We start from the raw sequence: 21,262 nt of genomic DNA, 5'->3' as shown, positions 1-21,262 counted from the left end.
AATAACAGACTCTAGTTGAAAATGCCATGTTCGTATTGTCTCAATTCTTGAAGCATATCACTTTTATTAATGTTTTCAAAAAGCGAGACAAAATATGTCAAAAGACATGCATATTAATAATGATTGTATTACTAGCATTGAGCATCATACAGCACACTATATACGAAAACGTACAAGGACAATACAACATATGCAGGCGCAAAAAAGTTTCTAATTGAAATGTAATGCTTTAAACACAAGAAGATAAACACACCAAGCCTGGGTTTCAAGAAACCGTTTCTAATCAGTTTAATTTACTTCATAGAGAGCATAGTTATCCCAAATGAAATCAGTCTCCTTGCATTTGCTTAGGTCCAGATACATCAAGCTCCGGTAAAGCAAACATTCTGTATTATCGGCCCAAAAAATGTGTAATTATTTTAAAGTTCAATACATCAAAGTTGCAACGCTAAAAATAACATATTTATTATCGGGTCTGTTAGCAATATCAGATCTGTTAAAAAATAGTCAAAATCCTGCATTTTTAGATATCATCATGACATACATCACGTTCCAATATTTATCAGAATGTGATCAGTGGCAGAAATACTGCAGTTTTTTATCACTTTCTTCAGGCTGGCATTAGCCCTGTGTTACCTATGTATGTAATGGGAAATATATTAGCCGTTATATACATAGGCAAGATATCCTAAACCAGCATGGAATTGGTGATAAAATATGACTTTAAATACATTACAGTATATATTAACCCCTTAGTAACCAAAGTGGTAAACTAGTCATGGGATTCCATGACCAACTGACCACTAAGGGCTAAAATATCAACATTAAACTACACTACCTACCCCCCTTGGCCACCTTAGTGGCTAGTAAAGCATTGTATTAAGAGGCCTAACCACCTCCTTGCCCCTCCCCCCTTGGAAACTAACCCCATCACCCACCCCCTCTACCCCCAACACCTCTCAATAAACCTAACCCTCCTCCTCCACTAGAAAAATGAGCAACAGTTCTATTAGCCAAGTGTGGAGAAAAGGGATTTTGGCCATTCAAAAGAAGAAGAAAAAATACATCATAAAAAAGGCACATTAAAAATATTGTTGAAAACAAAAAACAGATACTCAAAAAATCCACATTGAAACCATAAATCCATTGATTATCACTATGGCTACATAGGTCCCCTCAAAGGGGGCCTAGATAGATAATATAAATTGGATTCCTTACCCCAGCCCGGATAAATGCCGTTCTGATCTTCATGGCTGAAGCCACCCGGAAAAAATAAATAAAGGGCCAATGCCCATATAAAAATACCTAAAAACACCAAGGCCCGATGGCTACCAAAAACACCCCAATCCAAAACCCTAAAAACAAATCCAAAGCCTGATGGCTACCTAAGAACCCACCACCCAAAACCATAAAAAAGAATTCATATCCTGGCCCAATGGCGAATTTTTAATTCAGTGTGATCCTGGGGCTACAACGTTGGATCCTAAATTTGCTATGAAGCCTTCAATTCTCTGTTGACTAAAGAGACGTCTTCTGTAAGTATGTCTGTTCTTCTATCTTCTTTTCTTGAAAGATGTCTTCTTTCTTCTTCTTTTTTTTAGTCTTCAACCACCGGATCCAGCCAGTATTCTGAGAGGGCCCAGCCTTATATAGTGACGGGGCCGTCGCAGGTACATAAATGAATCAGGTTGGTTGATGTACCATGTGTTTCCTGCACTTGTAGATGACATCAGCTGTTGATTTCATCTAGAAATGCGGGAAACACATGGTACATTAACCAACGTCATTGGTTGACCTCAGGTCTTCTGTGATGGCCCAGGCCCTAAATAAGCCTGGGCCCTCTCTGAACACTGGAAATTACTAAAGAGGCCACATCCAGTGACTGAAGACTAAAGAAGAAGAAGAAGAACGAAGATATATTTCAAGAAAAGAAGATAGAAGAACAAAAATACTTACAGAAGAAGACTCTTCAATCAACAGTGGATCAACTGTTTTGTGGCAGATAGAGGATAATAATAATAGCATGTCTACGTGTAGTTTTACAGATACATTTTGCAGGCACAGGTCCCTGCCCTGAGGAGCTTACAATCTATGTTTTGGTGCCTGAGGCACAGGGAGATAAAGTGACTTTCCCGAGGTCACAAGGAGGCAACACCGGGAATTGAACCTGGTTGTCAAACTCAGTGCCAGTGTCTTTAGTCACTGAGCCACTCCACATTGTATTCCACAAATGGCACTGGATAACATAGGCCATCTGGCCTAGATTCGTTTATTTATTTTTATAATCAGGCCTGAATTTATTGTTTGTAGTTTTGGGTGTTTTTCTTTTTTTAGGGCCTTTGGTGGTTTTTTATTTTTTTAGGGTTTGGGTGGGTTTTTTTTGGTTTATTTTTGTGCCAGTGTGATATTAACTCTGTTTTAACAGATCTTGATGTATCCGGGCCTTAGTGTTCACATCAATCCTAGTCCTTTGATGAAAAATGCCTAATACGTAACATGTCTCTACAGCATGCTAAACAGAGCTTAGAGGTCCTAAGTACAAGCACATGTTTTGCGAATTGTACATCCCTGTGTTCTATTTCAATCATAAAGGATTTATGAGAAGTAAAACTTTTTTGGAAGACTTTCACTGAACAAACATATTTAAAATACTGTTAGATTATACAGTTAAAACAACCAAAACAAGAATCACTGGGGAGACTGTTTTTGTGTTTCTCTTTTACATTGCTAGAAAGGGATTAAGAAAATTAATCCTATGAGTTAAACTACAGTTGAATTTACACAGACCTAATACTATTAGTCAAAACCTAAGTCTGCATGCTTCGTGCCACACATCTTTAGACGCTAAGGGAATATATACTGTGTTACTGTATGTGAGTGCCTAGCTCACATACAGTAAGATCACAAATAACAGTTAAAACTTGGAAGTTTGCAAATTAGTGGTAAACACTACATATTCTATCTTTATAATAATAAATGTGCTGTACTGTGTTCTGATACAAACACAATATTTGAGTGCTCCAGAGGAAATTAAAATTGCAATTGCAATACAATAAATGGTTTAAAAGATTAACAAGACAGATAATTATTCAGGCCTCTTACATCAAGCCACTGATCCACAATGTAGTCCATGTCCTTTTTTACTGCCTGTGAATCACAGCCATGGATCCTCTTTAGTTCAACCAGCAAGTGTTTCCCTTTGTTAGTAAACTCATCAAGTTCTTTCTGGTTCTCACCGAGTTCATTCTTTGCAGATTCATGCTGAAAAGAACAACATATTCTTAATTTCTATAATCACAATTATATAAAAACCAACATAATCTAGCTACAGCAGTATCATATTTCAGGTACAGCTGGTACTCATTTTATCTTTGTTGGAAAAAAATGAAAGGCTAAGTCAGCCTTGTACAGTATTTTAACCTTTGAGATTTACACAGATGTTTGGACCTTTTCACTGACCCCTCTGGCAGTGAAGATATTCAGCAGAGCCATTACTGCAGCAAAACCATTTACAATATTGTACAACTGGCACACAAAACTAAACATGAGAATGATAATCAGATAAGAAGTTATGTTTGGGGTCTCCTCTCCAAAAACTAGGAACAATAGGAAGCACAGTTAAAATAGATGGGATGGTTAGGGTTTGAGTGGAAAGGGTGGTGCTGAAAGAAAACTAACATTATGGCTTAGAGCAGGGGTGCAGAAACGTTTGGAGCTGTGCCCCCTTCCTGCTCCCCAAAGTGCTTGCGCCCCCCCTTACGTTTTTTTCCAGCATCAAATGACGACGCGGGGTTATGTGACACAACGTGACATGACCCCACAGTCATTTGATGCTGCGTTGCCATGGTGATGGGCGCCACTAATCATTTTAGCCAAATGTTGTTAACAAGTCTTCTGGTCATTAAAAAAAAAATACATGTATTAAAAAATAAATACACAATACAAATAATTTAAAAAGACATGACATCATAAAAATACACTTAAAACATAAACCATTTAGGCCTAGATTGCCATTGTGGCTATCAATGCTGACCTGTAATAAAAATGGGGTTACTTACCCCACCCTGGAACTAATCTAATAGGTTTTGTGCATTAACCCATTTGATGCTGTAGTATACCATGGAAGCCACAGGCATCAAAGGGGTGAATGTTATTTCTACTGTAATAATGGATATTATAGAACACTATGGTAGAAATATTAGCAATGTGATGCGATGGGGGAATTCATGCATTATTAATGGTTGCGTTAAATCTAACATCGAGCCAAGTAAGATAAATATTGCACCTGGTAAATTATTACTGCAATATTGATGATTTACATCATAAAATTGCGGTAAGAAGTGATAATTATTTTTGACCAGATTCAATATTAACTCAGTTTTAACACAGTATGATGACTGTGACTCTATGACTCCTATGACTCTTATGAAGTAGATGTCGCAAAATGCAAAATGTTAAATCGACAGATGAGATCACCATTTGTGTGCCTGATTCTTCAGTCAGTATGACAGATAGAATAACTGTATAATGTCAACACCTTCATTCCAATTGGATGGTCATCGGGCAACGCATTCACTGTCCCATTGGTTTGGGCTTTAAAATGAATATCTGAAGCCCTGTATACAAAGCTATTATAGTTTTTAATGAATCATAAACTGAAAAGAGCTGTGATGTACTATAAATGAAACAGTGAGCCCGGATTTACTAATCAGGCTGAAGGAGTTGCCTACAAGTGTAGCCTAGCCTCCAGCCGCTACTTATTTCTCTGGACCCTACCAGTGTAAGCCCTGTTAGGTACAGGCAGTGGATGAGTTAATTCCTCCATAATGCAGTAGCTGTACCTAAGGGCGGCCCTAGCAACAGCCAGAGAGTGTCAGCCTGGGGGAGGTACTAGCTGGTGTCATGCTGGATTGTGATGACCTGTCAGCATCAGATCTGCTCTATTATGGGGCAGGGTTACAAGCCCAACCCAAGGGTATAAATACTGGCTATCTCCCAAATGTGGGTGTGTCTCTTTCCTCCCTCTGTGGAGTGAGCAACAACTTCCCAGTGTCCCATAAGGGGGCATCAGGAGGAGCACCATGCAGGAGGAAGCTTGGATGGGCCTCAAGCCTTGAAGTGACCTTCTTAGGGGAAGCAAGGAAAGTGATGTACCTGCCGTGTAAGATCCTTAACACTGCAATAAAAACCATGGAACCATACAGTATACCAGTGTGATTCACTGTCTTGGGCTAAAGAAAGGTATCAGTCTTGACCATCCTACTATCCAGAGGATCCATGCTGAATGGAGGCGCTGCAACCAATGAACAAAGGTACCCTGCAATCCTGTCCTGATGATTCCAAACATCACCGCGGAAATGCTCAGCCCTCCTGTTACCTCACAGGAATGCACAATTCTACACCAAAATACTATTAGCATACCAAATCTCACTTAGGGTGGGGGTAAAGGGGCTACATAAGTAAAAAAAAAAACTCCTTTTAAGGGGGGGGGGGGTGAAATCCCACTGTGAGACAATTTACTGGTTCTGTTTGCCATGGTCTGTAGCATAGCAGGCAAACTCCCCTACTCATGCATTTCTGAAGACTTCCATATAGAGTTAGTATAACTAGTCCCATACCAGTGGAATTACAGAGAAACTTTCAGTATGAGTGAAGGTATAACTATCAACAACACCACATTACAAACAGGAGTAGGACATAAATATCTTTCATTCCTTTTACCTTTGCTATGATACGTCGGATGTCTTCTTGATCCTTTAAAGTTGATCTGATTGTGATCATGTTTTCAGCATTTTCTATCATTTTGGTTACTGAGGTTTTCAGGTGCTGATATTCTCTCATAAGATCAGTAAGGACAATGCATTGTTCTTGACTAAAAAAAAGAAACAGATCAATAAGTAACTTGTTTTTTTGTGCAACATGCATACTTTTCAAAAATATTTGTCAGTACTCCTAAAGTGATCTTATTTAATGTGTGCATCACCCTTCAACTTTTAACTTCTGTTGAAGGCAACATATTGTTGAATTAATGCTTGAATACAATATTAATAGCATATACAATGTGATTATATTTAACTAAAAGAAAATGGCTCTGATGTAGGACAGAAAGACCAGCACAAAACACATTTCTTTGAATGTAGTCTAACCTTCTCAGATTGTACACGCACATACAGATGTAGTCAGACTTACTGTTCCCGGCACCACGGACTAACAAGCAAAAGTCTGCGGAGCTGTGGACAGTGTTGGCCTTGATGGAGCTACGGGGGAGTCCAGGCTTCTTAATAGAATCACCCACAGCGTTAATCCTTCAGTGCTGCAACCACCGTGGCAGCAGCACCAAAGACACTAAGTTGCCCGCAGTAGCAATAACCCTTGTTATATCTAGTGTAGCACTTAGGAAGAAGCTGTGATGGCTCAACATGTTCCGATATTTTGTTAATTGTAACTTAGTACAGTTACAAAATGTTTTAAGATCTTTTATGTAAAACAAAGGATTTACATTTTTATCTGTAATACAATTTGTTGTGGTTCTGTGGATTTGTGCCCCATAAAAAAATCATATCAGATGCATTGTAAGGAACCCTAACATTCTCTAATAGCGTGTCTGAGATCAGATATATTATAAGGAACACCAACCCTCTCTTGTAGCGCGTCTGAGATAGGGTCGCCAGGTGGTTTCTCCAAAAAAACTGAACACAATGGTAAAAGGTGAGAGACACACACACCTCTCTCTGCTCCATGCTGTTTCCTCCTCTCCTTGGCCCCACAACTAGGACCCCTGACACCTCCTCCTGATTGACTGCATTACCCAGCTGCAGCCAATCAGGATGAAGGAAGCAGCCCAGCCCCTTAGCAACAGCCCTGCCCTCTACCTACTCAGGGAAATTCTGTGGCTGCCCAAGCCGGTATGGTCATTATGTCCAGAGAGGTAATACCAGTACACACATACATCTCCAGTATTAGATCAAGTTTTTAACTGGACAGTGTCCAAATGCAGAACAGTCCAGTTCAATACTGGACACCTGGCAACCCTAGTCTGAGATCAGATGCCTTGTAAGGAACGCCAATACCTTCTAAAGCACGTCTGAGGTCAGATGCATAGTAAGATACCTCAACCCTCTCCAATAGCACGTCAGAGATCAGATGCATTGTAAGGAACCCAAACCCTCTCTAATAGCGTTTCTGAGATCAGATGCATTGTAAGGAACCACAATTCCTTCTAATAGCTGAGATCAGGTGTATTGTAAATTATTCTGTATTTGGTACAAATTTCAAATGAACCCAAGGCTGAAACCACAGGCTTAGAGTCTCAGAGAAACAGTAATTCAGTGGACTCAAAGCAATCATTACCAAGACACACCTATATTAAGTGCATTATAATAATTATAATACAAAATTTTTGGGCATATGTACCGGAGAAGTATTTCAAGCACAACACTATGGTCCCTATTCCATATATTCCAAAACTGATACCCTGTGATGGTGGAGAAAAGTTAATCTCCGTTCAAACGAATGGGACCAAAACCTTCTACTAGACAGAGAAGCGGTTCAATGCTACATTGAATAAGGGCTAATCTTGGAGTACCAGATATATAGAAATTATAGTTACCTTTCACTGATTAGTTTCTTTGTATCATCCCAAGTAATGTTTAATCCATTCAGCTCTTTATCTGCAGTAGTAGCCAGTGTTAAATCCTTTTGTGCCATCTGCTTTGCCTTGTCCCTGAGCCACTGCTTTTCATGCTGATAAGAGTTAATTTCTTCCTCCAATTGGTTGAAAAATTTAAGTCTGCAATTAATACAAAAACAAAACAAATAATGCAATATTAGTTCACATTAATGACTACAGGTCAAACAAGTAAATTAAAGGTACCCCACAGAATTCATAACAGTAAAATGTGAAATAAGTTTAAGCTGGAAGAATATGAGAAAGTATTATGAAGGCATTTCTGAAAGTCTGATCATTTCTTTTGTTTTAAGCAGGGATTCTAAATGTCAATGTTCTTTGCTCCACTTTAACTAGAACGCGATCAAATATATTGACACTCCCTGCTTCCAAAATAACTAATTAGGGCCCTTTTTAATAAAGTCTGCAAAAACATCTTCGGTATTGCAAAAAATTGTGCTGCTTTCACTCTGCAAAATCTCTGTCAATATTGCCTTATTCAATAAAAATGATCTATTCGTGTGTTTCGGGTAAAAATGAACTAATATGCAAATCAGAATTAGTGGAAGGGAAAGAATTGTGTGAAAAGTGGCAAAGGGCTTGTATTTTTCCCAAACTTTCTATCTTCTTTTTTGTTGATTCCAGGGATATATTAAATAGCAACATATAGCAGGCATAATAGATTGAGACAGAGTTAACTTATTATTCCATTGGTGAACGCAGTGGTCATAAAGGCATGCACGATGCCTACCTTCATGACTGCTTTGGCAACCATGGGGTTAATTGACAACCTCACAGCCCTCCATTTTGCAAGTCAAGAAGGCTAGTAAGCTATTGTCTCTGAGAGTTTCCTATCTGTACCTTTTATTCCATACTGTTGTCATTTTTAAAGGCCAATTAAACCTATTGTATCAAAACTGTCATGTTTTTATTGCTTAAAAGTAAAAGAAGAAAGAAATAGTCCCTGGAAAAACTGCCAAAACAAAAAAAAACAAAATCAGGTAAAAATTATCATTTTTAAAAATAATTTTTACCCAATTGCTTGTTTTTGGTTTAGATTTACAAAATGAAGAGAATATGTTAAAGCAGCACGTTAGCTCTGGAATCCTCCCTGAGCTTTAAACTCTCCTCTCTATCGTTCCAAGAGTCTTTAGACTGACAATCTTGTCACCACATATAACTCTATCCTTTCTAACTGCCTGGACCAGCATGCTCCACTTCTTTTATGACACTCTCGATGCTCTGAACCTCAACTCTTGCTCAATACTCATACACACTTGCTATGCTCCTGTCCTGAACTCGCTCCTATAAATGTTTATGGAGGAAGTCTCGCAGTCTTGATGATTTCCTCCACCATAAATTGCTCCTGCCTGTTACAGCTCAGCATTATTTCTAGCCAAACAAAATAATTTCTCTACACTTATCAATGCTCACAGGTCTAACCCACAACGCATTTTACCTACTGTATGTCTAAGTCTCTCATTAAACCTAATACTAAGGGGCCTATTCTATAAGCCTTCATAACCCACTTATCGAGGCCTTTTTGCCCCAAATGCCTGCTACTATTCTGTAAGCCCTGATAAGTGGGCGATAAAGGCATAAATCGCCAATTTTTGCAGATGTCAAAAACAAATCGGCGGGTTAGCAGCGATAAACCACTTATCGGCAGGTTCAGAAACTTGTGCAATTCTAGCCTTGATTAGTTTATCGAGGTTAATTACAGCCCTAGAATGGCAAGTTTCTCCCAAAATTCTCATGCCAGGAAAAGTTGGCATGAGGCTGGGGAGAACCTGCAGAAAAGGTGGTGAGAGAAGACTTAGAAAAAAAATGTATGTGTCCTGCATCAGATTGATGCTAGGAGTTTCTGGAGATGATACCCATTAATATCAGCACCGGAGGCCCCCAGCATGAATTCCGTGCAATAAAAATGCATTTACAGGCAACTTCATTACCTTAGCGGCTGACCACTAAGGCAATGAAGGGGTTAACCACCAGTGTCATGTTTATTGTGGGTATCAGAGGTGGGTGAAGGTGGTATTTGGCCCTTGGTGGGTGTTTAGGACATGCGGGAGGTTGTGGGTGGAGTTAACCCTTCATTACCTTAGTGGTTAATACCCCTGTCATTATGACGGGTGTCCTCATCAGCATGCTCCAGGTCCATGCCCTCTGTAGCCAGCAAGGGTACATAAAATACAACCTAATGACCCCTTAATCACCATTGCGATTAATAACTGCTATAGTAATAAAGGGGTTAACCCCTGCCCCCCGCTACCCACCCAGGAGGCCTAACCACCCACCCCGGTCCCACTATACCCACCCTGTACACATTTATTGGCACAGTGGTATATCATACCCATATAATATGGGCATGATAAGCCACTATAGCAGTCAATGGACAACCTAATAAAAATCATTAAGGCCCAAAATATACAATAATAAAAGAAATACACAAGCACCTAAACACCCCAACAATAAAATAATTAAAAAGCCTAATAATATACATGAATATCATTTATCTATCGCCAAAACAGCAAAAAAATAAAAATTATGTTATTCCAAAATATAAAATAAAATTAAATAAACACCTATCCAACCAATTCAAGAAATAAAAGCACCAGCAAACAAATCAATTAAATAAATAAAATTGTATTTTTTCATGTACTCTTGTTGGCAACGGAGGACATGGATCTGCAGTATGCTGACGAGGATACACTTCATGATGGCAGGGGTAAGTAGAAAGTTTTATTTACTTTATTTATGCTTGCTGGCTAATGTTTGATTTTATAATGGGCAAATAACTATTATCCATATCTGGATAAAAGTTATTTTGTCCATTAATGTACTGTATTTGTTGTGGGGGGTTGTTGGGGTGGAGGAGGTAGGTAGTAGGGTTGTTGTATTTATTTTTGTTTCTTGGGGTAGAGGGATTGGGTGAAGGTGGTAGTAGCCCCAAGGGTGGGTTTTTAGGCCTTCTGGAGGGTAGACTACCAGACAGGTCTAAGCACCCACCCTGGGACTACTACCCTTTCATCCACCCCCTCTGGCCCAAGAAACAGGCTTTTGAGGTTTAACCCTTTAATTGCCTTAGCGACTAGCCGCTAAGGTAATGAAGCTGTTTTAGTATAAATTTGAATACTAGTATAGTGGAGCAGGGGGCTCCGAAGCAGAATCGCATTGATTTGATCCAGGAACCCCCTGATTCCTGAGATACAGGCTCTGTTATGGGGTGCCGGTATTTCCTATGCATTTTACTCCCACGGTCACGTGATGCAAGACATTTAAATGCATAGGAGATACCGGCACCCTATAATGGGGCCTAAATCTCGGGAAGCAGGGGGTCCCTGGACCTGAAACCAACGTGGTTCTGCTCCGGAAACCCCCTGCTAGTGTTAAAATCTTGCGATAGTTGGCGAGATATGTGCAGGGAGAGACGTGTCTCTGTGCAGCTCTCCCTCCAGCTGGAACAAATCGCCGGGTGAGCCTGTTTGAGAGAGGCGATCATCACGTTGCCGGCTACTCGTTTGTTTTGGGAATTGGCAATGCTCAAAAAACTGTCGGTGTAACCAGCCCAGCGATTTCTTTGTATGAAGCCTTGTAGAATAGGCACCAATATGTCAAAGACTGAGATGCTCATAATCCCACGCAAATCAAACTTACTTTTCAATCACAGTCAATGACGTGACAATCTAGTTGCACCAGTGTTTTGTTTAGGTGACATTGTTTACTCTTCCCTTTCGTTCTCCCCTCACCTTAATGCTCCTCTCCATCAGTGTTTGCTTCTCTCCTCCTGGAAACTCTCTACTGTCTCCCTATCAAACTCCACAGTCACTGCAAAATTCTTCCGCTGTCTTTCAAGGATCTCCATTCTTCTGCCCCTCCTTATACTTCAGCTTTATTCTCTCGATATACCCCTACTTGCCTCTACCCGCCATGCCATTACAGCTCTCTCACATCTACAATCTTTTCGACATGCTGCACCCAACCTCTGGATCTCCCTCCTTCTGAATATCTGCCAAGAACCTTGTTGCTCTAACTTCAAAAACTGAAAACTCACCTGTTCAACAAAGCGTGTAAATAGTCTATTGGTCTCCCCACATGCCAACTAGATTGTAAGCGGGAGAGGGACTCCTGTCTCCATGTTTAGTAATTTTATTGTAATTGTAACAATTGTAATGTTTCTAAAACATTGTGAAGCATTGCATAACTCATTGGCGCTATAAACAATATACATACATGCATTAGTTGATAATGGTACTACAGTACCAATCTTCTTGTGTCAAACTAACAACCCCATTTTCACATATAAACTCCTGTACCATACAACCACTCCTCAAAATAATACAAGGAAATAAAAAGTATAACATTATCTGATACACCTACTAAGGCAGGCAATCTAATATGTAATGTGCTGTTTAACAGTCATTGCTTTGCTCTATAAGATTTAATACCTACTCAATAACCATACCTTATATTTTCCATTATAAATATATAATGTAAACTTATAATATAATTACGGAATCCTTCACTTTCTTTTTGGGCATTTTAAAAAGAGGCACAATAAAACGTTCCAAAATTGCCGTATAGCTTAATATGGATCACTATAACTTCGTCAACACTACTGCATTATTTATTTACTTAGTTATAAGCCAATATGAAAAACAGTATTCATAATACAGTACATTTAATGATTTTGCTTACTGTGCTTTCTGCTGCTAGACTTTCTGACATGTACTAACAGATTAAATGAAAATATCACTAAAACTGATAACATTGCTAGAGAATGTGTTATCCACATCATTGCTTTTAATTTAATAACTGTGAAACTGCATTTTGTTATTATTTTTGAGCTGCATTGTTCCCATAACAGCCAACGATGATAAAATTCCTCTCGGGTTTTGTTAGTTTTCTCTTCATTAATCATTTCTGCTGTGTAAAGTGACCCTATGTAAATAATTTTTATTTACTTAGGTTCACATTTCTTATGATCTTCTAGATTGTAAAATGCATTTTGTATAGAGTCCGCAATGAATGTTGACAACTCAATGCTTCTGGTACAGTATTTCTCCTGCTTTTGGGTAGCAAAGAAAACAAATACACCACTGTCCTGTTATTACCTTTGCTGAAGTGCTTGAAGGGTTGGCTCTTTCATCTCCTCATTGTCTGCCTTTTCTTCTATGTCCTCAATGCACTTCAGTAGTTTCTCTCTACATTCAACAAACGATTTCCAGAGAGCTCCAAGAGCCTCGGCCTCACTCTGTTTTGTTCCAAGGAAAGTCTGAACTACCTCCAGTTCCAAACTCAAGCTATCAGTCAGAGCCCTGCATGAGGTTCTCTGCTCAGAAGTGCCACTTCGCAAATGATACTGAGCCTTGGTTAGAGCCACATCCAAACCTATGGACAAAGATGCTAGTTTGTCAATTTTGTCTATAACGTCATTTAACTCTTTCTCCAGTGACTCCGATTTTGCTTTATCCAAGCTGCTTGAAGCCTCCACTGTCTGTTTTAGATGATGGAGAACACTCAAGGAGTCAGTGTGCATTTGTAAATACTCCCCCAGTTTAGACAGGGATTCTTGACGGCGTTCAGTGATCTGAATAGATTCCTCAAATAGCTGGATAGAATCTTCTACTCTTCCTTGCAAAACAGAGTGGTCTTCTGGTTTTGTGAAAGAGCATAACTTTTCAAGTTGCTCCTTCAGACTCTGAATTTCCTTTTGTTGTGTTTTCACCCCTATAACATGGTTCTGTAAAGAAAAACAAAGCATTGCATAAAAAGTCATGTAGAATTCAACAACAGTTACATCTGTCTATAAATCTTCTTTTTTCCAAGAAACGGTGAGGTTGGCACTTAAAGGAGTTCAAGCTTTATATTAATGATTTTTATGTTTACAGTACTTTGTCTGTGTGTGTTAATGCATAATGTAGCACTGCCTTCCCATGAGGACCACATCACATAATGCCAACCAACTTTACACATTGACACACTGGCAACCACATGTTTTCTTTTCAAGTAACACTAGAAGGAAACGGTTTGTCCCCCACAAAAAAAGAACCAAATGTTGGGTTGGCAATATATATTTACTGAATAGCTGATTTAAAAAAAAGCTGCAAAAGACACATAAGCTCTAGTTTAATGCATGTTTTAGCATCTATAATTCAATGGGCCAGAAGGTGTCTTATGGAGTTACACTACTTGTGGGCCATGGCCTCTATGCAGCATACGGAGGGCCCTTTATCAAGCTGCTACAAAATTTAGTTTAGGGTTAAACTATCTAATACACATTATTATTATTATTATTTTGCCGTAATGTGGTGTCCTATGTACAGTAAGAATCCTTTAAATTTAAATTGAGTTTCCTACATTTAATGAAGATCAAGACAATTCTATTAAAAACGGCAGTCTCTTGAAGGACATCACTGCTAAACTAACTAAATTGATAAATAAACATTCCTGTCATTTTCTACTCTTGTCTTCGACAATCCACAGAACATTACAAAACAGGGTATAAAGATGTTACCATATTGCGATTTAGTGCAGCTTGATGGTCCGATGTGTTAATCTCAGCAGTATCTTGAAGTTCTCTGAGGAACTGCTTAATCCACAGAGAGAATCCAAGTAACAGATGATCAAATTGCTTGTGCTCAGCAATCACTGACTCGATAAAGGTAGCCCTGCAAACAGAAAATAACTTTTTTGTTAAACAATACATTCATAAATGGAACTGAAATATTAACCACCAAAATGTTTTTATAATGTACATTTCAGTTTTTCCAAATTCCTGAAGACTTCACTAATTTGTAAATATTTGTGTAATATAAGAGAACCATTGCAGCTCTCTCATAATCACAAGCTTACATATTTCCTGTTGGCAGCAATATACTGTAATTACAGATTTTGGTCAAAAAAATATAAAGCTAAAATTATGACTATATTTATTCTCCAAGTCTGAAATTGATTCTCTACATAAGCTGATTGTATGTAGATGAACATAGCACAACAATTTAATTATGAAATGAACAGAAAAAATAATAGGGCAAAAAAAGGAGTAGGGTACAAAACACAGTAATAAGGATCACACAAATCCCATGGGCAAAAGACAAACATAGGTACTGTAGTGTGCACAAGTACTGCGGATATTCTGAGTTAGTGAGGAGGTAAAACAATGCTTAGAGTCCCGACTGGACACTATATCAGGTAGGTAATGCAACCATTTTGTTTTGACACTGGACGGCATCTGAATATATTTTTTTCTGCAACAGTACATTGTATTATACATTATAAGAACACTTGGGTACATCACCTATTTTAGTTTTTATTGTACCGGTAAATATATTTTCACATAAAAAACCACAGGGCTGATGAGAAACACCAGGCCTCAAGTCTGATAGCTGGCCTAGGTACCCTCTAGAAGCTGGAATCTGACACTGCAAAGGCTTTTGATATGGTTCCACACCAGAGGTTGGTGTACAAAATAAAGCAAATTGGACTCAGTAATAATGTATGCGCCTGGATTGAAAACTGGTTGAAGGATAGACAACAGAGGGTTGTCATAAATGGAACTTTTTCAGTTTGGGCTAAAGTCGTGAGGGGATCGGTACGGGGGACCCCTGCTATTTAACTTGTTTATTAATAACCTTGAGGTTGGCATCGAGAGCAAAGTCTCCAGAAGGAATTGTAGAGACTGGAAACATGGGCAGGTAAATGTTAGATGAGGTTTAATAAAGATAAATGTAAGGTTATGCATTTGGGATGCAAGAATAAACAGGCGACTTACAAATTAAATGGGTATAAATTGGGGGAATCCTTGATGGAGAAGGGTTTAGGAGTGCTTGTAAACAGCAGGCTTAGCAATAGTGCCCAAAGTTTCTGCAGTAGCTGCAAAGGCAAAAAAGATCTTATCTTGCATTAAACGGGCAATGGATGGAAGGGAAGTAACCATAATTATGCCCCTTTACAAAGCATTAGTAAGACCACACCTTGAATATGGAGTACAATTTTGGGCACCACTCCTTAGAAAAGACATTCTGGAACTAGAGAGAGTGCAGAGAAGAGCCACCAAATTATTAAAGGGGATGGACAATCTAACTTATGAGGAGAGGCTAGCGAAATTAGATTTATTTACATTAGAAAAGAGGCGTCTAAGAGGGGATATGATAACTATATACAAATATATTCAGGGACAATACAAGGAGCTTTCAAATGAACTATTCATCCCACGGGCAGTACAAATGACTCGGGGGCATCCCTTTAGGTTGTAGGAAAGGAGATTTCACCAGCAACAAAGGAAAGGGTTCTTTACAGTAAGGGCAGTTCAAATGTAGAATTCATTACCCATGGAGACTGTGATGGCAGATACAATAAATTTGTTCAAAAAAAAGGTTGGACATCTTTTTAGAAAGGAAAGGTATACGGGATATACCAAATAAGGATACATGGGAAGAATGTTGATCCAGGGATTAATCCGATTGCCAATTCTTGGAGTCAAGAAGGAATTTATTTTTCCCCTTATGAGATATCATTGAATGATATAACACTGGGGGTTTTTGTTTACCTTCCTCTGGATCAATAAGTAAGTATACTGTAGATATAGGATAAAGTATCTGTTGTCTAAATTTAGCATAGGTTGAACTTGATGGACGTACGTCTTTTTTCAACCTCATCTACTATGTAACTATGTAACAGAAGAAATGTATTCGCTGTACTAACATCTGCAGTGGATATAAATAAAGAAGATCCTGTTTTATATGCTCCCTGCCTAAGTCTACAGTCTATTGGGGGGGGGGGGGAGTATGCATAATGTGTTCCACTGTGGGGACTGTCTATGCTGGAGCCTGCGGTGGATGCGCTTGCACTAAGAGAAGAATGAAGCCTGAGACATCCAAAAGACTGTTCTGTTATCCCAACACCATCACGGACCCTCAGATCTCCTGCAGCCTACAGGTAACATGCACCAACCCACATCTGGTACCCAGAAATCTCCCATAGGAGGGGGGGGGGGCGGGAAACAGCTTTTAAACTTTGTTTTAGAATTTACATTTCTATACTTTGAAGTGCTGCATTAATGGTTAAAAAAGGACAAATCCACAGAATATGTCCTTTATGCCAATAAAGTGCATGTAAGAAAACTTAATAAGGTTCACACAATATCACAATAAAGTAACTAGAATGGTAATAATATGATAGTAATCAAGTTTAAGAATTAAGTTACCAAACAGCTGTGGATGGAATAAATATAGTGTTAGCAGAGAATAAGTGAAATGTTACCTTTTTGCAATTGTGTCTGGTAAAACATCCCATCGTTGGGACAGTTTCTCCAACTGGTCTTTCATTTCCTTCACATTTTTTTCAGAAGAGGTGGTGAACAAAGTCTCACATGTCTGTAGCAGATCTGTGTATCGTGATGTTTGGGCTGAAACATCAGCTTGCAGTTCCTGAGAGCATAAAGTCATATATTAGAGGAGGCATACGTTAAACTGAGATAGTGCCAATGTGGGCACTAGTCTCCACCTACTTAAAATGTCTTTTTTCTTAATATTGCGTTTTTTAATCACCATAGGAGAAAATAAACTTCAATATGTACAGTATGTGATTCTCATATTACAATTACACTCCCCTGCTACAGTACCTTTATTGTGTATATACAGAAAATGTGTAATCATAACTTTTGCTATATAGTAAATGCTCCTTTTGTACAGTATTTTAATTAAAAAAACATAATACAAAATATGGCATAAACATAAAGAGATAATCTTCTATCCCAACCATTTTCAATAATGACGAAAAACTCACCTTTTACAAATATGTATTTTACCTATTTTTAGGCCACCAGGCTCTGCTGTAATACAGTTTGTATTGAAGCAGTGTTCAGCAAATACAAAGACCCCTGTGAGCACGTTCACGTCTCAGAAAGGGTCTGCAACCCTGCCTTTCTCCACTATCACTTAGCATACAGTGCTTACACTGCAGCTAGGGATTCTGGGAAATTACATGCCATTAAGCTCACAGTGTCTCACCTCTGCTTCTTATCCATTTTAACATGGGCCCCTATAAGCTTATGCCTGCCGTACAGCTTTTTCAACACAGTCTGAGTTTTGAGGCAATGAATCTGAGCTGTAAAAATAATGATGTCCCAGTGCTACTGTATATCCAGGCATATCAACGCTGGCAACATCTGCAGCTGCAGTAAGTGCTAATTGCATTTGCAAACACGTACCTGGATTAACTGCAGTTCCCCTTCTAGTTTCACTATGTCAGCTGGAAAGCACTGGTCCTCTGGACCGAGCAACGCTTCACTCCTTTCCAACCAAGTCATAAAGTGGGAAAAATCCTTTTCATGCCTAAATATAGCAGAAAGAAATAAAGCACACAGGGCCCGATTTACTAAAAAGCCTCAGACACCTTGGGGCACATGCATCAGGTGACGGTACGGGTTATCACATCCGTTCCGGTGGTAACTCCCATTAAGGTCAATTGGAGTTAATGCCAGAGCGGGTGCAATAATTCATATAGGCATTTGATGCCCCCTCGGGTGTGATCTATAAAAGTAACCCTGCTGTAACAGTAGGTCAGAAAGTAGAGCACAAATAGCCCCAGATGTATCCATCAAAAAATCCAATGTGAGGCAGTGGAGATTTTTTTATTTGATGAATCTAGTGCACAAAAGTTTGCCCCAGTATTTGCACCCGAGAGATTGTGTGTCTGAACCACCAGAATTTCTTTCAATCGGATTCCTTTTGTTAAATTGTGGGGCTACACAATTGCACCACATTTATCAATCATTTTTTTTTTAATAGTCATTTTTATTACGATTTTTATTTTATTAACGACATACAAATAAGAGATAAAACATTACATTTTTCATATTGTTGAAATGGTTTGTTCATTAAGAGAGTGTATGTCAACGGAGAATTTTGGGACAGAGGACTGGAAATACATCACGTGGGGTCTGGTGTAAGAAAGCCTTTGAAGCAAGCACAGATTCTATCCACCGAACTTTCAAGTCTGCTATTTTGTAAGTAGGCTTATCTCTGGGGTAAGGGATATAAAATATCCTTGTGATACTGCGCAATGGCTGTGTGTTCTCTTCATCTTCTTTAGGAAAATCAAGGCACCACTGGTATTCGTTGTGGGACTGTGATCCATTGTGAAAGACTGACATACAAACTATTGGACTTTATTGATTGGTATTTTATTCCATTTTTTTCTAGTGCTGGGAATTGCATTTTATTTTTCATAAGAGAATATTATTTATTTCAAACTTTTTGTAACGCGGTATTCACCAAGAAAAATCAGTACTAGACTGCGTGTTGAAACTTAGGGAGTACACCCAACCCAGGCCTACCGAAAACATATAGGGGTAACGATCAGGAAGGGTAAAACAAAGGGTGGAAGACACAAACGAGAGCAGTCCTCTTCCCTGTACTCTCTCATTGAATATGAATTGGACAGAGAAACTTACCTCTGCCATTTTGCTAACAATTGCTCAAGCAAAGCATGCCTTTCTTTAGCTTGCGCTAACACAGCCTCGTGCCGCTGCTGCAAGCCTGCCGTCTCTTGCATAGCTTTATCCTTTGGTGCAAGTTTCCGGGCACTGGCTGTCAGGGATATAATGCTGTTCTTCACTGTTTCAACAGTTTGGCAGAGATCCTGCTCAAAGAAGAAGTAAAAAAAAAAAAAATACAGTTTAGTTTTATGTCAATATTGATTACTGAACACGTTTTATATATTTGATCTTTCAGTGAAGATTACAGTGGGAAAGCCAGCAGACAAAAAGGCTTTTCTTTAGATTTCATTTTCTAAGTCTACTCTAGGGACTAACACGTCCGATAGTAGTGGAAGAATGAATCAGTAGCATTAAGGAAATGATGGCTACAGTATCTCTAAGAGCTAAAATGGAGGAGGACAATTGGGGATACTTTGCAACAAGACATTAGCGTGGCTGCTGTTGTGCAGGCTGAAGGGCAATGTATCCTTCTAGGCATGAAAAACAAGTCCCACAAAAATAAATCCCACATTGCAGTTATGGGATTTCTGCTGATTCATCAAAACAGTAATTATAAATACGTATCATACGCAGATCTGGTACAGAAAAGCAGATTGAGGAACATCCTTGTTTCTTTACAGTGTGTGCAGAGTGATGGTCCAAAAGAACTATGCCTCCACATGGGCAGAGTGCATTCTATGGGTAACTACATAAATGTGCCTTTAGTAATTGCCTATTAAGCAATACAAGGAACATTTAACTAATAAATTACAGAACCTTGCAATTATTGCCTAAATTATTCCCATTGTATAAAATATTTATGATGTCAGGAGTTCATCAGCACCCAAGTGCCACCAGACTTCCAGGATAGCGACTAACTAAACAGATATGGATGGGGCTTCCAATCCATCTTACGCTAGAAAATTAGCTGTAATAGTATGATGTTTAAGGTAATTAATGTAACTGATAATAATGGGTTCATTACTGCATCGAGATCATGGGGGAGGGTAATGTCATATTTCTACCATAGGGTTATGTAATATAAATGATTACATAACCCTATGGTAGAAATAACATGAACACCTCTAATACCTGTGGCTACCATGCTATACCACCGGCATCAAAGGGATAAATATTACCATGGTACCGGTTAACATATTTGACTTGGCGATTAGTAAGGCATTGCATGGCAATGGAATGAATAGCAATTCTAGGGGTCTGAGATCCCCCTTTTCACCCAGGCTGCAGAAAATCACTATATTATAGAATTAATAATTATCAACGCTGTATTCAATTAGGATTTACACATTTATTGTCACATAATATTGTAGTCAATACACATTAGCGCCTTAAAATGTTCTCTTATTGCATGGCAATGCCTTACTAGCCACTAAGGTAGCTCAGGGGAGTAGGTAGTGTAATTTTATTTGTGTATTAACCCCTATATCTGTAGCCAGGACTGGTTTCTGGCTACCAGTCTGCCCCTTCCTGACAGTAAGCCCTGGTAAGAACAGGCTGCCAGGAGTTATCATGGATTTTCCCCACTCACAGTAGCTTCTTGATTGACAGGGGAGGCAGTGTAACTAGGCCTGTGTGTGTCCAATCAGGGACGCAGACTGGTACCTACTTCCCTTGTACTTTATGGAGCTGCACTGCTAAATTTAGTCAGTGCCTCTACCTCCTTGAGAGAGGTTGGTGTACCCTGACAACTGTGCAGGGCTCTGCCAATCTGTATTCCCTCCCCTAGGGGAGTGGATGGGAGACTATACCCCTTACTCCACCAGGGAGTAAGGCAAGAGCAAGGACTGCTACAGGGCCCCTTGGCCTGGACTGGAGGTCCAGGGTATATCCTGAGGGTGAAGCCCCAAGATGTAATATCTGATGCGCATGCTGTAAGAACTGAGTGTACTGTCAGAATAAAGTGATCCTGTTCAAAGATATCTTCCTGTCTGAGACTACAAGCTATTAGAGTGAGGGGAAATAAGTTCTCCTTCAGGGATTGTCCCAACATCCCTGGGGCCTGCAAGAGATGGAGGCTCTGTCACCGTGTGAAAGAATCAGTTACTACCCCATAAGCCTGTCCCGTTCTCCCCTACAACAACGCGGGAAGCTCA

General features: G+C 39.2%; 1 protein-coding gene across 15 annotated transcripts in view; it reads right to left on the bottom strand.

Moving 5' to 3' along the window:
* SYNE1 (spectrin repeat containing nuclear envelope protein 1) overlaps positions 1-21,262 on the bottom strand; it is a 603,546-nt gene that overhangs the window by 311,154 nt on the left and 271,130 nt on the right. For all 15 annotated transcript variants that reach the window (XM_075596504.1, XM_075596505.1, XM_075596506.1 and 12 more), the window contains 8 exons: positions 19,125-19,312; positions 17,880-18,003; positions 16,931-17,097; positions 14,184-14,337; positions 12,781-13,409; positions 7,610-7,789; positions 5,722-5,872; positions 3,103-3,261 (listed from right to left, as the gene is read on the bottom strand). In XM_075596504.1, coding sequence (XP_075452619.1) covers positions 3,103-3,261; positions 5,722-5,872; positions 7,610-7,789; positions 12,781-13,409; positions 14,184-14,337; positions 16,931-17,097; positions 17,880-18,003; positions 19,125-19,312 — 1,752 coding nt within the window. The remainder of the gene's footprint in view (positions 1-3,102; positions 3,262-5,721; positions 5,873-7,609; positions 7,790-12,780; positions 13,410-14,183; positions 14,338-16,930; positions 17,098-17,879; positions 18,004-19,124; positions 19,313-21,262) is intronic.

The sequence above is a fragment of the Ascaphus truei genome, chromosome 4, assembly GCF_040206685.1.
Source record: "Ascaphus truei isolate aAscTru1 chromosome 4, aAscTru1.hap1, whole genome shotgun sequence".
Taxonomy (NCBI): Eukaryota; Metazoa; Chordata; class Amphibia; order Anura; family Ascaphidae; genus Ascaphus; species Ascaphus truei.
The sequence above is the reverse complement of the archived record's forward strand: the minus strand, read 5'-3'. Positions and strand labels throughout refer to the sequence as shown.